Source organism: Rhinatrema bivittatum, chromosome 2 (genome assembly GCF_901001135.1).
Source record: "Rhinatrema bivittatum chromosome 2, aRhiBiv1.1, whole genome shotgun sequence".
Lineage (NCBI taxonomy): Eukaryota > Metazoa > Chordata > Amphibia > Gymnophiona > Rhinatrematidae > Rhinatrema > Rhinatrema bivittatum.
Window position 1 is genome coordinate 143,524,156 of NC_042616.1, and position 17,264 is coordinate 143,541,419.

At 45.2% G+C, this 17,264-nt stretch overlaps 1 protein-coding gene across 2 annotated transcripts in view; it reads right to left on the reverse strand.

Moving 5' to 3' along the window:
* The window catches only part of MSRB2 (methionine sulfoxide reductase B2), a 63,723-nt gene extending 58,228 nt beyond the window's left edge, over positions 1–5,495 (reverse strand). The window contains exon 1 of one of the 2 annotated variants that reach the window (XM_029588704.1): positions 5,360–5,495. In XM_029588704.1, the coding sequence (XP_029444564.1) occupies positions 5,360–5,396 (37 nt within the window). In that variant the 5' untranslated portion in view covers positions 5,397–5,495. Of the gene's footprint in view, positions 1–4,905; positions 5,156–5,359 lie in introns of those variants that run through there. The other variant, XM_029588703.1, reaches the window with a different exon arrangement.
* Positions 5,496–17,264: the final 11,769 nt, after the last annotated feature.

Sequence of the window (17,264 nt, forward strand, 5' to 3'; positions counted from 1 at the left end):
CCATTCATTAACCAAACCACCAAGGATTGCTTCTACAAATTGCATATTCTGAAAAGAATTAAACCACTTTTCCATGCTCAGGACTTTAGAACAATCTTGCAAGCAATAATCTTTTCCAAACTAGATTATTGCAACTCGTTACTACTAGGCCTCCCAGCTTCTTATACCAAACCTCTACAAATGGTTCAGAACTCTGCAGCCAGAGTCCTTACAAATTCCAGGAAAATTGACCATATTTCCCCTATCCTCAAAAACCTCCATTGGCTACCAATCCATTATAGAATCATGTACAAAACCATCAACATCATATACAAAACTATCAACCAACACACGCAAATCGACCTACAAATACCACTTAAAAAATACACTTCTGTCAGACCCATCAGGGAATACTACAAAGAGTCACTCCAAATTCCAAAGGCCAAAACCTTCCAACATAAATCCTCGAGTCTCAGAGCCTTCTCTTCAGCAGGTCCAGCTCTCTGGAACTCTATCCCACCAGATTTGAGACAGGAGCCATGCTCGCTAACATTTAGGAAAAGACTAAAAACTTGGCTTTTCAAAAAAGCATTTCCAAGCCCTGAATAAAACCTTCACGCAACAGCACAATTGGATCTAAATACTGTGTCATATTTATTCATATTCTGTGTCATATTTAGCCTCTGGTTAAATATGTTCCGTCTCATAGTGATGTACCGCCACATTTATTCGCATAGTCTTATTTACTCATCTTGCTACTCTATTACATTAATTGGCTGAAATGTAAATATTGCTCTGTTCTTTCTCTCCCCTCTTCCAGTTCCAAGTTAATTTTTCCCAGTTTTATTGTAACTTTCTCACATCCTTTTTCTGATTCCCTGTATTTAAAAGTTCAAGGTTCTTATTGAGAATATTGTTTATTACGCTACGTTATGCTTTTCACACTTTGTTAATTGTAAACCGGGTTGATGTGATGCCTGTCATGAAACTCGGTATAACAAAAACAATAAATAAATAAATAAATAATACCACATTCCCGAAGACAAAACAGACGATGGAATCCCCGAAGATGAAATTTGATAGATGGAATCAAATGCCGAAGTGATATCAAGAGAAACTAGAATAAACTGTTGTCCACTATCCAGACTCTCCACTGGAACCAAATAACAGACCAATGGCAAGAAGTCCATCTCTCCTACAGAGCTGCTGCTCTCTCCCCTTCCTCTTGCAGCTCAATGGTTGGACATTCCTTAGCAGCCAATAGGGTACAGAGGGTGGCAGGAGCAGTAGCAGACATTTCCTGTTGTCATGGATTGCTGGGCTGGAATCAGGCTATACCCCCCCCCCCCCCCCCCCCCGAAGCAACACAGGGCTACAGGGCTGGAGAGGTGCTGGTCTTCTGCCTAGCCAACCCTGTCTCCCACAGGTTGAGCCCTTGGGTTCTGGGGGCCGGTAGGGCTTGTCTCCTGGCATACATGATGGCTGGACTCGTGCTGGGGCTGGATACAAACAAGACTGGAGGCTGAGCTGATGCTAAGGATTTGGCAGAAGCTGGAGACAGACGAGGTTGGATACAGGTTCAGGCTAGAGAATGGATACAGACACTGGTTGAGGACAGGACACGACACAGGTACTGACTGAAGGCTAGACACAAACACACTGGATACTGGGATTGGTTGGGGCTGGATATAGACAGACTGAGTACAGGGACAGGAGACAAACTCAGGTTGGGGACGGGAACAGGGCTTGTCAAGGACAGGAGACGATTGGACTGTAACAAGAAGACAGACTGAGAAAGGACTAGACAGGAACACAGAAGGCCAAAGGCCATGGACAGTAGACCCAGGGCAACAGGGTAGATGATAGGCCTGGAAAGGCCACAGAGCAAGACTCAAAGCCAAAAGAGGCTGCAGAGCGAGGCTAGAGGCCCAGGTAGGCCGCAAGGCAAGGTAAGTGGCCAGAGTAGGCCGCAAGACAGGATAGCAAAGACAAGGTGGCCAAGTCAGGGAGCCACGGTGACTTGAAGAGGCACTGAGGTATTGAGCAGGCTGGGTTAAATAGGACTGAGGCTAAGGCATGGTATGACTGACAGAACTGTGAGCAAAGCTCACTAGAGGCCTCTGCTGGTGGAGAGGCTTGGGCGTAGTCAGATCAGTGAGGAAGTGACAGGCAAGACAGGGAAGCAAGGCTCACCGTGGACTCTGCGCGAAAGGAAGAGTGCACAGCAAGCTGAACCTTGGCATGGGATGACTGCACAGCAGGCAAAACAGAGACACCTGTCTGCTCATGCCACAGTGATGCAACGCAAAACCTTCAGCATGGGGGAGAAGGGATGTGTGCAGTTTCACAATATCACGGGTGCTAAAGCACTCACACAGCTGGTTCCTATAGTCTGGACTAATCTACCAACAGAGCTGATGGCAATCAAACCTGTGACTGATTTTAAAAATGCTTGGGAGAGATCGAAAAAGCAGTAGAAAGAACAGGAAAACTTATATGCTCATCAGCCCAGGATGGTACAGAATCAAAAATTGGAGACAATAAAACAGACTTGGATACAGAGAAATATCCTGTAGGTGATTGAACTCATGTGGCTAAAAGCCGCTAAATATCCTTAACTAGAACAGAGTAGGTAGGACAGATTGGGTGAGCCAAATGTTCCTATCTGCCAACATTTACACCCCATCTGAGGCATACAAAATAAAATTGTCTGATACTGGGGGTTTATGATTCTGGTAAATGGTGGACTGGACCTGGTTCAGAGGCCAGAGCTGTATTCTCTCATGCTGAACAGTGGAAAAATATGAAAATTCTCATTGCCCTGTCTGTGATTACCTGTCTGCACCCCTACAGGCAAGTCTTTAATCTTCTATTTCTTTTGCTAGTAGACACCCTAGGTTTAAGAAATCACTCTCACTGAATTATATTAAAGAAATACAACTTTTATTCTTCTGGGGCCACCAGCAGGCAAGTCCAAATAATAAAAATCAACAAAAAGGATGAGTCACAAGATTCACAGAGGAGCAAAAACAAACATCTTTACATTTCCTCTCTCCATCTAGTATAGAATTAAGATCTTAATCAAGTTCTCAAACATCCCCGATGTCTAAACATTTTTCATATATAATCCCATCACAGAGTTTTTCCTCAGAAATTTCCATTAGGGACTATGGTCTATAAGTCTCCCCTAGGTGCCACAGGACTCTGACTCTTAGCAATGGAACTCTTGTTTCCATGGTGGCATGGCCTTGCAGTGCTGGGATAAACCAGCAGACCCATCAGGAATCACAGCTGAATATCAGAACTCTCTCAAAGCCAAAATCCTTCTTGAATCATACTCTCCCACTCTGAGCACAAGCTTATATTGACACAGTGCCCACTCTCCCATACAGGTCCTTAAAGAGATAGGTGACAGCCAGGCCGGACAACAAAATCACAACATAACCAACATAGAGGCCAATTGACAACATTTGGACTTATTGTAGATAAAAATGGTACATATTAGTGGTAAGGGATTAGATTTAAGGCCTGGGCCACACATCTAATAATCTTCAAATCATAGCTGATCATAATTATTCTAAACTGTCAGTTACAGAAATGAGAAAGGGAGCACAGGTTCCAGAGCTCCCTCCTCTCCTATAAACACTCTCATTCCTGACCACCTGTATTTAAGTGAAACTTATTTGAACAGCAAATTACAAACAAAACAATTTTGTTGGAGAGAATCTCTAAGGAATCACTGGCACTAACATGAGTGCTGAAACTTTACATAACAGTGTGTGTGGTTAGTTATAGCTTGCACTGTTAGCTATTGTTAATATCTGATCTTTCCACAACTTTGATGAATGTTGTTTATTGATCCAAACAAAAACACAGTTTATAAATGGCCCTGGAATGCATACTATCAATTATAGCTTATAAAGTCAGATTCCCCATTTCCTTACCTGTTTATTATTGCCAGCACCTCTTCAGCTGGGACAGTGCACCAAAGACAGTGATACCTCATCAGCCATAAAGAGAGCCAACTGCAATGAAACTTTTTTACTTTACATTTTCTAAATTATGATTCCCTGCAAACCATATCGATGGTGCATAAGTATTATCTACTTATTCATTTCTAAAGTGCTATTAGCTATACACAGTGTTACACAGATACATATAAATGAGAGTCCCTGCTCTACGGAGCTTACAATCTAGTCAAGGCAAACACAAATAACAACCAAGAGTCTATGGGAAGCTCATTTATTGCAGAGAAGCGATTCGATTTTTAAATAGTCGGCAACTGTCATACATTACAGGCAGCACGTTTAGTTATACTGTTCATTGCACCCCTTGTTCTTTGTGAACCGGCATGATGTGACTTGTTCATGAATGCCGGTATATAAAAAAGCTAAATAAATAAAATAAAATTTCAAATTCAATGGCTTAAAGCACTTACCAACGCTAACACACATATACAGTTACAAAGGCATTTCAGTTACATTTAATGACGTCTCAAGAGGCAGTAACGCATAACTTCACTTAAACTTGACCAGACACCAGTCTATTATAAAGACAAACATTGCAATGCACATCACACTATCCTGCAAGGTTATTTTAAAACCGTACAGAATGCAATGACAAACTATTTAACATAATTTAGCATACATATTCTTCAACTTTGCTTTCAGACAACGTGGCAAAGTAACGGAGGGCTCGTTAAACCCCGAGACGGTAGACGCACTGTACCACCACCGCAAAGGGCGCTTGCAAGGCGCGCAAATGCAATCGGGGCGTTTAATATATGTCGACTCCAGATGCAGAGAGCCTCGGTAATACAAACCGATCAGGGGGCGTGGGCGCTGCGGCAGCTGTCAGGGTAAACGCGCAACTGAACAGAAGAGAAACAGAATCCCCAGCACGGGCTAGGGGCGAGCTGTACTGTACCTGCATCCGTGTGCACAGCTCTCGCCCAGGCCGCGGCGGCGCCGCCCCGGTGTGCACGGAAGGCCGCCGGGGCTTCCTTTAGCAGGGCAGAGAAGCGCAAGAGGAAGCGAGACATGGCGAGCAGCATCCCCCCCCCCAACCTCAGACTCCACCGAGAAGGTCCCGCTCGGCCGCCTCTGCTGCTGCTGCCGCCGCTACCGCTACCGCCGCAGACCACGCCCACTGCTGTGACGTCTCCCGCCGGGGGGGGGGGGGGCGAGCGAAGTAGGTGAAAGGGCGCTGCGCGAGCTGGGACTGCGGAGGCTTCTCTCGCCGTGGAACGGCGTTTGCACGCCGGGCTCGACGTCCGCGTTCAGGCGCTGCGGCAGTAGCCCCTAGCTGTATTCACCAACCTGTGTAACCCCGATTCCAGTCCTTCTGCAGTAAATGACGTGGAAAGTTCCGCCAAAGTTACCTAATGGATTGTGCCGCTGGCGCCCGAGCCGTGGCATTAAGCGTAGCTACGGTGATCTCGCAGACACGTTCCTGCTGCTGCTGCTGCTCTCGGGGTCAGGCGTCATCCCCTTATTTTTATCTTTAGCCAGGAAGGTAAATAAAGGCACTTGCTTAATTGCACTTATAGTCCCGGTGCAAATCATCACAGGGCAAAGTGCCAGAAGCTATTTTTGGTTCCCTCCCACCCCAAGCTAGGAGTTGAATTTTTCTACGTCTGCAGTGTCGGTCTTTTGGGAGTGTATAATTACCTCCTGAAAACATTGCTAGTTCTTTTTCTGAGACGTAAATACTTCAGTACATAAGAGGCACATAATAAAGAATGCGTCTCCGTTACTAGACAAGAGGAATGGGTCAGTAGGGACTTTTCTGATTTAGCCATGATCGCTTCTTTGCCATTTTGGCTAGATGGAAAGCAAGGTTCCTCGACCTTTCTGCTGTAGACTATCAGGGGAAGGAGGTTAATATCTTGCCATCTGACCCCAAAACTGTTTGGACCCTGTCCGAAATGAAAAGGATTAAATCTCCTGTACAAAAGTAAATACAATTCAAAATATTTTTAAAGTAATGTCAAAAACTTATAATAAAAACAATGGGGCCCATGCAAAAAAAAAAAAAGAGCCAAAAGTGAGCACTGAGTGTACAACGCCCACTTTCCTAACATGTGCCCAGGCACCTCTCCTGGGGTGCACCATGCAATATTTAAATTAGGAGTTGCGCTGCCAAGGGGGCGCTAGGGTTGATTACGCACCCCTAGTGCCTCCTTGGCAGTAGGTACCCAAGAAGGGTAGGCTGTCCGTAGGTTAAGAAAATGGACGCTGAATTTATTGGCATCCGTTTTCCTAACCGGTGCACAGCCGGGGTTAGGGAAACAGATGCTGGTTAACTGAGCGTCCATTTCCCGAACCTGACAGTCGACACTTTTTTTTTGTTTTAAATTCTTTTAAAAATCATTTAAACTTTTCATTCCTCTGACTTGATAGCGCCACGATATAAAGTTGGAGAATGTACAGAAAAAGCAGTATTTTCTGCTTTGCTGTACAACTTTTTAGGGTGCTCAGAAATTAAAGCCTGCTCTGGGAAGGCGTTAATTGTTGAGTGCAAAAATGTATGGATTGGATGCACATTTTTTTGCATGTGGGGTGACTAAACAATAGCCTCATCGACATGGGATGAGTGCTATTAGTTTCATGGTGCATTGGATGCACTAATCCCCTTATAAAGGGCTGTGGACATGCATCCGACTGCGGGTTAAACAGTGAGCTTGGCTGAGTGCACTGTTTTGCATCAGCCCTAATATATATACACAAAACAGCAGATTGCAGAAAGTGCATGGAATTCCATGCGCTATAAAAGGTTGAAAGAAAACCAAAAGACAGCCGGCATGATTTAATAGTGAGTGAAAGAGGTAATTAAAGCCAAAAGGGCATCATTCAAAAAATGAAAAGCAGACCCAAATGAGAAAAACAGGGAAGAGCATAAGCACTGGCAAGGCAGTCCAGAGAAGGGTGACCAAAATGGTGTGGGTCTGAAGGATCTAAATATGAGTATGTACCTTGGAAGAGAAAAGGTGCAGGGGAGGTACCTTCAGATACCTGAAAGGTCTTCAAACCTGGAAAGCAGTAGAACTAGGGATCACAAAATGAAACTCAGGGGACCGATTCAGAGCCAACATCAGGAAATATTTCTTCACGGAAAGGCTGATGGATCCCTGGAATGCTCTTCCAGAAGGGGTGGTGAGGATGAAAACAGTAAACAAATTCAAAAAGGCATGGGATAAACACTATGGATCCCTAAAGGCTAGGGGTGGAAATGAAGAAAAGGGTGCTCCATTGCTCCTACCATGTGACAGGGGCCGACCAATGGCACCGGTAGCCCCTGTGACATAGTAAGGGCAAAGGCTATTGGCGCCATTTTGAATACCGGCAGCCGACAGCCTGAGTGCAGATCGTGCCACGACCCCCGCTGGACCACCAGGGACTTTCGGTAAGTTTGGGGGAGGGGGGCAGGAGGGTGGGGGGTTGTATTTAATTAAATTTAAAGGGTTGGGATGGATAGGGGTCCCCCGAGAACGGATGCAACAGATTTGGCTCCCCGCGAATACGAATTCCGAATGGGATGAATCCGTCCCTGCTGCACATCCCTAATCCCCATGCTTTCTGTTCAGGGAAGTAGTTGCCGCTCCATGCTGGTTACTCCTCTGAACCCTTTTCTTCATTTCCACCCCTAGCCTTTAGGGATCCATAGTGTTTATCCCATGCCTTTTTGAATTTGTTCACTGTTTTCATCCTCACCACCCCTTCTGGAAGAGCATTCCAGGGATCCATCAGCCTTTCCGTGAAGAAATATTTCCTGATGTTGGCTCTGAATCGGTCCCCTGAGTTTCATTTTGTGATCCCTAGTTCTACTGCTTTCCAGGTTTCAAGACCTTTCAGGTATCTGAAGGTACCTCCCCTGCACCTTTTCTCTTCCAAGGTACATACTCGTATTTAGATCCTTCAGACCCACACCATTTTGGTCACCCTTCTCTGGACTGCCTTGCCAGTGCTTATGCTCTTCCCTGTTTTTCTCATTTGGGTCTGCTTTTCATTTTTTTGAATGATGCCCTTTTGGCTTTAATTACCTCTTTCACTCACTATTAAATCATGCCGGCAGTCTTTTTCTCATACTTATCATACTTATCTGTTACTCTTGGCCCTTATTAGTAACTTTTTGGTTCTAGTTACCTTCCACCCTCACCATTGATGTAGAGAGCAGTGCTGGAGCTGCATCTAAGTGAAATATCTAGCTTAATTGGTTAGGGGTAGTAACTGCTGCAATAAGCAAGCTACTCCCACGCTTATTTGTTTACCCAGCCTGTGCCATTCAGTCCTTGTTGGTTGTTGTCGGAATATAATTCCTCTTTTCTTCATCCCCCCTGCCATTGAAGCAGTGAGTTGCACTGGATATGTATTCCAAGTGAAGTATCAGGCTTAATTGATTGCCGTAACAAGCAAGCTACACCCATAATTATTTGTTTACCCAGACTATCAGGCCTATACAGTAAAGCACGGCCGCAGTTACCCTGTTTCTAACCCGCTTTGTACCCACAATTTGGCCGCGTAAGTCTAACCCGCGATTCACTATCCGTTTTTACCAATTCTTACCGCTTCTTTAAATCGAAGCGTATCCCTTTCCGCCCGCGGCATGTATATGATATGTAAATGATCAGATTAGCTATTCCCTCCAATCAGTAACGTGCGGCCTGATTATCGTCTTTTTAACCAACTGTTTTGCCGCGTCTTTAACCCGCTAATTTACCGCCTACCCTGACCCTGGCGTTAGAGGGATGTGACAGCAATAGGCAGGCTCTGGTCAAATAAGTGGGTGGGTTGGAGCAAGCGAGTAACATGGTGTGGCCTGGTTCTCCTGCGCTCGGGCCTGGTTCTCCTACGCTCTGGCATCGGGGATTGCCAGTCCTCTCTCCCCCCCTCCCGAAGCAAGGCACAGGGCGAAAATCGACTCAACATGTTATTAAAGCAAATAGAAATTGTAACAAAAGTAAACTTACTGCATGCTTCCAGCAGCCCCAGTCCTCTCTCCCCTCCTCCCGAGGCGCCCACCGCGGCTCCCCTGCTTCCCGGGGGCAGCCGGCGGCGAAAGCGGCTTCCAGCAGCCCCGCCGACGAAGGTGCATGAACGCACGTCCAATTTGGGCGCTCAAGCAGTGAAGGCGCATGAGAGAGGACTGGGGCTGCTGGAAGCATGCAGTAAGTTTACTTTTGTTACAATTTCTATTTGCTTTAATATCATCTCGAGTCGATTTTCGCCCTGCGCCTTGCTTCGGGAGGAGGGGAGAGAGGACTGGCAATCCCCGATGCCCTAGCGTAGGAGAACCATCCACTTCCTGGTACCTGTCATTTCAAATGTCATTTGAAATGACAGGTATCAGCTTATCCAGGATACTGTATAGGCGCTGTATAGCGCTCTATACAGTAAAATGGATTGCGTTTCATGGACGCGGCTTGCATTTGTGTCTAATTTAAATACTGTATCGAGCGGTATGTGATCCGAACTGTGCATGCGGCAAACGAGCGGGCGCCCGGCACCGCCACACTTTTTCTTACGCTCCCTTACTGTATCGGCCTGTATGTAATTCAGTCCTTGTTGGTTTTTGCCTGAATATAAATCCTCTTTTCCTCTTTCCCCCCTGCCATTGAAGCAGAGAGCTATGCTGGATATGCATTGAAAGTGAAGTATCAGACTTATTTCGTTTGGGGTAGTAACCGCCGCAAGAAGCAAGCTACTCCCCATTTTTTTGTGAATGCAAATCCTTTTTACCACATTTCCTCTTGCCATTGAAGCATAGAGCAATGCTGGAGTCGCATTGACAGTGAGAATGTTTATTGAATAAGGGTATATTTGTATTCTTGAGGCTTCCATCTCTCCCCCTGGGTCTCCCTCATCCATCTGGCCCTGATCTCTTAGCCCCACTTGCAATGATCCACCCTATCCCAGAATCCCTTGCTGGGTTGGGACTTAAACAGGACCGGTACAGATAGCTGTATCCGGTCCTTTAAGGTGTTCTGAGGGCGTTCCTTAACATGCTCCCTCACAGCCCTATTGAGAAAACAAACAAATAAGACTGATACAAATGCCTACATGAAAGTAAAATACCTTACCTTGGTCACACACACAGATCCGACCTTCACCAAATACAGAATAAAAGATTACAGATTACAAAAGTGGAGACAGAAACTAGAATGGAAACCTAAACAGCCACTTTGCATGCAGTACAAAATTGGAAAAATAGAAACAGTAATACAAGGTGGCCCATGGAAAATTAGCCTGCCTCCGGCGATAGTATTGCTGAACAAGCCAGTGCACAGGACTGAATAGGAAGGCAAAATAAAGCCGGAACATTGCACACGGGGCGACACCACATCGCCAGATAGACGGACAGTCGGCAGACAGAGAGAAAGGGGCTATGGCCTCCTCCAAAGAGCGTGGCACTGGTATTGGAGGCGGGCTACTTTTCCATGGGCCACCCTGTATATTTCCTCCTGCAAGTACACATTCCCAAAACTGACATATTATGGTTCTTGCAACCTCACTCTCCTTCCATGCCCTCATCATCCTTCACTTCTCCCAATTACTTTTCCAATCATCTCTCATGCATCCCTGTGCTCCTCTTTCCCCTGCTCGACTCTCCCTAGCCTCTTCTTCCCCTGTCCTTCTCCTTGCCCAGCTACTCTGACCTCCTGTTTCCCACCCCCTTCCTGCTCAACAGCCCTCCATTCTACACTAGTCACCCCCCAAATAATCTCTCACATACCAATCAACTCCTCCCTGACCAGTCTCTCTGTCTCTTACACACACACATACCAGTCAACTCCCCTAACTAGTCTATTTCTCACACACATCGGTCAGCTCCCCCCCAAATCTCTGTCTCTCTCACAGCAAAAATTAAAATTACACAAGAAATGGATCTTTAAAATACAAACAGACCCTCACCAATTAGAGAGACCATAAAGTATAAGTAGAAATGTGTCAAAAAACACTGGAAACCACAACAAACCCAACTATTATGCAGTGAAACAATGGAAAAACAGAAAGATCATCATTCCTTACAAAACATCAAGCAATAAAATCAAGAGATATAAAACATCATTCATAGTATTAAAACCATACTAATAAAAATAATAAATGTTAAAACAACCAATGAACATCCAATAATTAAACAAACTCACACATTTGTTCTAATATTTCTCAAATACAGCAGACACATGAAATATCACCTAAAAATGTATTATAAGGATTAAAAAAATCTCCATATCTCCATACCTGATTTCCAGTCACCCAAAGATTGTTGTGGATTGGGTGGCCCGCACAAACTTTATCCTCTCTCTCATACACACACGTACATTCTCTTTCTCTCTTATACACAGGTAGGCTCACACACATGCTTGCTTTGTCTCATACACACGCAGGCTGTCAATTTCACACACATGCAGGCTCACACACATGTGGGTTCTCTATCTCTTATACACATGCAGGCTCATACATGCAGGCTCACATACATGCAGGATCTCACACACACACATGAACTTTCTGTTTCTTATACACAGGCAGATTCTCAAACACGCAGGCTCTCTCTCATATACACACACATGCGGCTCTGTCTCTCACACACATGCAGGCTGTCCCCTCCCCAACACACACATAAGCTCCCACATGCTCCCCTATACATACACACAAGCTCTCCCCCTCCCCCACACAGCCTCTTTTTTCAGCCACCACTAGAATGGGATACCATGTTGGCCCTATCCTCCTCCAGTTGCTTGCAGGGATGGGATCCGCGTCGGCCCTCTCCTCCTCTGGCTGCCGCAGGCATGAGATCCAATGGCAGTCATTCTTCAGGCCTCTTCCAGTGTCAGGCAGTACTCACTGAGTGGGCCACGTCCCTCCCAGGCCCATCCCTGGATACGCCACTGGTCAGCATGTGGCAGAAGGTATGCACTTCCAGTCCAGGGAAAGGGCGACAGAGGGAGGGAGGGAGGGAGGTTTTATCAGCTGCTGTGTCCTGCTCAGGCTGTCAGCAGTGACTGAACTGCAGCTGGCCCATGACACACCTCCCACTGTATCTTGTCACAACACACTGGTTGAGAACCGCTGGACGAGAGAAGTATACATTTTTACCATACCAATGCCGTCAACTAAGAATACATTCTTATCTGCCAAGGTGTAAGGAAGCTCATAGAACACTCCACCTCCTGTTTTAATTTGCTACTAATTTTCAAATGTTTATGATTGGAATTAATTTAATTTTAGATTTGGTGCAAAGGCACAGAATGTTTGCCAGAAAGAACAGGGTCTAGAAATACATGCCAACTAGAGCTGCTAACCAGCCACTATTGACCAACTTGAATGGTTATAATAAAGAGAGTCTGGTGGCAGGCATGATCTTTAAACTGGTAATGGAATTGCTGATATTCTGCCAGCCCAGGGCAGCTCAAGGCAATCTGAGGTAAAAATATCACAACAACATTTATATTATTTATTTCTACATACACTACTGTGATGTAAACCAGAAAACCCTACAAAAAAGATATTTGGAACTCATATGGTATCAGGCATATTTAGTGTTATGATTTGTGAGTATGTGGGCCTTTGGCCCGAGGTGCAAGTTGTTACTACCTGTGGGAAGGGCCCCCACAGGTCTGCACCGTCGGGAGGCGAGGTCAGAGACAGCGGAGAGTTCTGGGTGAGGCAATGGAGATGTCCCGCGGTACCAGGAGAGGGTACCAGGAGAGGACCCTGCCCAGGTATTGCCTCCAGTCTACTCTCCATGGGGAGTAGACTGGAGGCAATACCTGGGCAGGGACGCTGAGGAGAGGAGTGCCAGACAGACCTCAGAGCAGGGGGCATGAGGCTTGGCCAATAAGGGGGTACTCCGGAGGGCAACCCCGAGGGGAGGAGCTGCACAACATAGGAAGATGATGTAATGCCGTAGGCCAACCCACAGGACAGGGAAGCCCGAGCTGAGCCTCCGGTGATGACGTAGCACCACCCCGAGGAGCGGGGAAATGTTGGCAGTCTGGGCAAGATACGAAGGCACGACCCAGAGGAGCGGGGAAACATGCAAAGTCCCAGGGAAGCCGGAAGGCACAGCTCCGAGGAGTGGGTCAGGCCTGGCAGTCACCTGCACAATGTAAGCGCAGTCCCGGGGAGCGGGAGGCGCAGACAGTGTTGTTCAGGTTGCGGGCATAATCCCGAGGAGCGGGGAAGTCCCTTAGTAGAACTCACGGATAGCTGAGATGTCCCAGAGATAGTCCCGAGGAACGGGAGGCCTTGCAGGTCAGAGCCCAAGAGACGCCGAACCAGCCCGAGGAGCAGGGTAAGCGAGGAGAGCAAGTCCCCAATGCGTGGACTGGCCTCCAAGCAGCGGGTACCAGACAGGGTCCAAGTCCAAGGCACGAAGCAAGTTTCAGGAACACGTAGGCAGTAGTTGAAGACGTACAAAACTTGTTGCCAAGTCGGCTTGCGGAGGGTGAAGGTGGAGTTTAAATACACCGGTCTGATGATGTCATCAACCAGAGACGTCCCCGAGGTTCCCACCGATGAGGCTTCAAAGGAGGGCCCGGTGGTGCACGCGCGCGCACCTAAGAAGGCCCAAAGTTGAGGAGAATGGTGGCGGCGTCCAGGCCGCCACAAGGAGTCCCAAGGAACGTGGCGGTGAACACTGGCCCGAGCCGCGAACAGTTCTGGGGAGGGCAGAAGAGCAGTGCAGGAGGTCAGTATCTGCAGTCGCAGCCATCTGCGACCGACGGGCATAACATTTAGGAACCTTTGTTTTCAGTTTGTATTTTATTTTGCCTGGGAATGTCAATGTGATTACAAAATAAATCAGTGGGAAAAATTACTTTGTTCTAATATACAGGAAAAAAGTCAGTGGAAAAGTTATATTTCCACTGATTTTTTTGTTATCACATTGAAAGCCCCAGGAAAAATAAAATAAAAACTGAAAATGAAGGTCCTTAGGCTTATTGTAAAGTGTGTTTGATGTGGACTTGGCCCTTAAAAAGGCACGAGTAAACTGAATTACAATTACAATTTAGTAAACCTCGCATACCAAAACACTAAATTCCAGACTTCAAACAGTAATAACCTTACCTGTGAAAAGGCAACACTGCAAATATTACACAAGGATTAAAACACCAATACACCTCCTATTAGGAAAACAGAACAAGCCGGGCTGCAATAGATCCCTGCACAGAAACTACACGCCAGCAGACTATCTCACCTTAGTCACACATGCAGTACACAGACGGACACCAAATGCAGAATAAAATGACCAGAAAGTATAAACAGAAATGTGCAGACAAAAACTGGGCATCTGAATGGCAGGTGAAATGTAACGTGGAAAAGTGCAAAATGATGCACATAGACAAAACTAATCCCAATTACAGGTACGCCATGCTGGGTTCAATTGTGACATCAGGTTGGAAGCGCCTGCAGTACAAACCATGCTGATAACGGATTCTCAATACTGGTTTATTATTATATAAAGCAATAACATAAACATTCCCTGACTTACGATGCTCTGCCGGTAACATAAACAAGGAGCTTCAGTCAAAGCTGCAAACACGGTTGGGGCATAGTTTAAATCCAGTCCATTCAGTTTCCACAATAATTCCTCTTCACGGACAAATTCAATCAATACTTGAGACACAATTTCTACTTACAGATGTGACACAGAACTTCAATACTTTCACGTTACATAACATCAACATAACACAGAATTAAGAAGAACTTGGCAGCCCACAGCATCGCTTGGCCTCCTGTTGCCGGGAAACACCTTCCAGATGTCCCAGCATATCTTTTGAATCCCTCAACCGATCCAGATCCTCAGGGGCAGGGCCATAGACCAGGCTATAAGTAGTCTGAGCCCGCCTTCTCTTGCAGCTTTTCTGCTTATGGCATAGTAGCTCTGAATCAAGCAGAACCGGGACCAAGGCCAGCTTATAATGCTTTTTGCCCTATCAATTGAGAGTCACCATCCAGGAAAAGGACCTTGGAATCTTAGTGGACCATTCATATCCTCAGCTCAGTGTGTGGCAGCGAGAAAAAGCTCTTAGAATGTTAGCAACCATCTGCAAAGGAAGGAGAATGAAACAGAAAATATCATATTGCCTCTGTATCGAGCCATGGTGTGATTGCACCTGGAGTACCTTGTGCAGTCGCCCCATCTCAAAAAGACATAGCAGAACTAAAGGTGCAGAAAAGGGCAACAAAAATAATAAAGGGGCTGGAACTACTCATGCATGATGAGAGGCGACACAGATTGGTGCTGTTCAGCTTGGAAAAGTGATGGTTGAGAGGGGGAAGTTGTTAGAAATGTATAAGAACATGAGTGGGGTGAAATGGCTAAATAATGGATGGTTATTTACACTTTCAAATAATATGAAAGCAAGGAGACACTCCATGAAGCTAAAACCCAGCAGATTTAAAACAAATCGTAGGAAGTATTTTTCACTCAATGCACAATCAAGCTATCTTGCCAGAAGATGTGATCAAGAAAAGTCCTTAAAATGTTATTAGCTGCATATTCTAAAGAAAGCTATTGCCATCCCTGAGAGTGAGTAACAGGAACAAAATCTACTTTATAGAATCGGTCGGGTACTTTTGACCCATCAAGCCCAGCATCCTGTTTCCAGCAATGGCCAATCCAGGATACAAGTACCAACTTGTTTATGACTGCAATAAATACTTTTTTGGGTTTCCGCATTAATTCTAATGAGCCAAGCAAATAAATGTTGCAGAGAGCATGTAAACGAGGCGGAGTGGAGATTGTAGTGTACAAAGGTAGTTTGGGCTTTTTGCCCTTAGTTTGTTCTGACATCACAGCTGATAGGAGGCTCAGTGCAGTTTCCCCACCTTTTCACGTGTTTGCAGTTTGTGTAATGTAGAATGCCACACGTGTCTGACCAGGGCAGTTCAGGTTGTTTTTCTACATTTCCACATAACTTTCCTCTCAATGAACAATGAAGTGATTAGTAGAAAAGTTGGATGAGTACGTTGAAAAAGACGGATGGAGAATAGCAGGAGGAGGTGGGGGCCAGAGCAGTGGACTTGTCGAGCTCCCCAGGCTCTGCCAGCTGAAGATGCAGAGGAGGAAAGGAGGCAGTGGCCAGAGCACTGGGGCTGGCTGAGCTTCCTGCAGCCTGACAGCTGAGGGGAGCACCACCTTTGCAATTTTGTGTACTCCAGGAAATACGCCTTTCCAGTCTTGTTCTACAGGGAACAAATGTTACTAGAACAACATTACATGTCAATAAAAGGGGAATAAGTATCAAACTAGACTGGGATTGATAATACATGTTCATGTTTTGGAGCCAAGCAGGCCCCAGATAGCTCATTATACACTTATTGTTACCCAGTTTGCCCCAATTCACCCTCTCACATAGTCTGCTCAAACTGATTAGCAATTTTTGGTTATTTTTGAAATGTATATGTGAATGTTCTTTGTAAGCTATATACAAATGTTCTTTGTAATTTACAGTGTACATGATTGTTCTTATGTACTTCACCAAGAACTTTGGATTGGTGGGTTAGAAATGTTTTAAATAAATATTCTTCAGCCTTTTTCAGTAGTTTGTTTACCTCAGCCTCCTTTCTGGTTTCAATGTGGGTGAAACACGCCCTAAATCATCACTTAGTAGCTTTGTGATTTGTATGGTATGAAGAAGTAATCAGAAATTGTCTACAGATGTACTATCAGAGAACCTGCCACCTTTAAGCCCTGTAAACTTTTAAGATCTAAATCCAATAGTGAACTGTTTAGCTTGGTATACTATCTGAAGAATTGGATCAAAGATCAACAGACATACATACAACAATAAGTTTACCTTTTTTAACTAATAAATTGAATATCATTAGGGAGTCCAAGAATACCTCAAGAAGCAACAGTACAGTACAGTAATCCTAAAAGCCACAAATTATATAGACCGAGCTTATTTGCCCTCCATGAAATTCATTAGCTAGCAGATTTATAAATATTTAACTCTGCCATAAAATTATGGCACATACTGTGCTCACTGTATACAGTATCAGCTGCAGTATTGTCAAACGTGCATTCATAATTCCCCAGTGGATTGAAGCTGTCTTGTTTTTTATAATTGAGTGTTACAGAAATTAAAAAATTGATATCTTTTCCAGCTAAACCCATAAATCAATCTGTCAGCAGGTAGAAAGGGGATACCATACAAGACTAATTAAGAAAGTCCATCATGCCAGAGATTAATGAAGAATAATTTCTCTTTCCATGCTTTAGTCTCTAAAATACTCTTATTTATTTGTTTAGTTAGTTTTAGTTCAGCGTTTATAGGG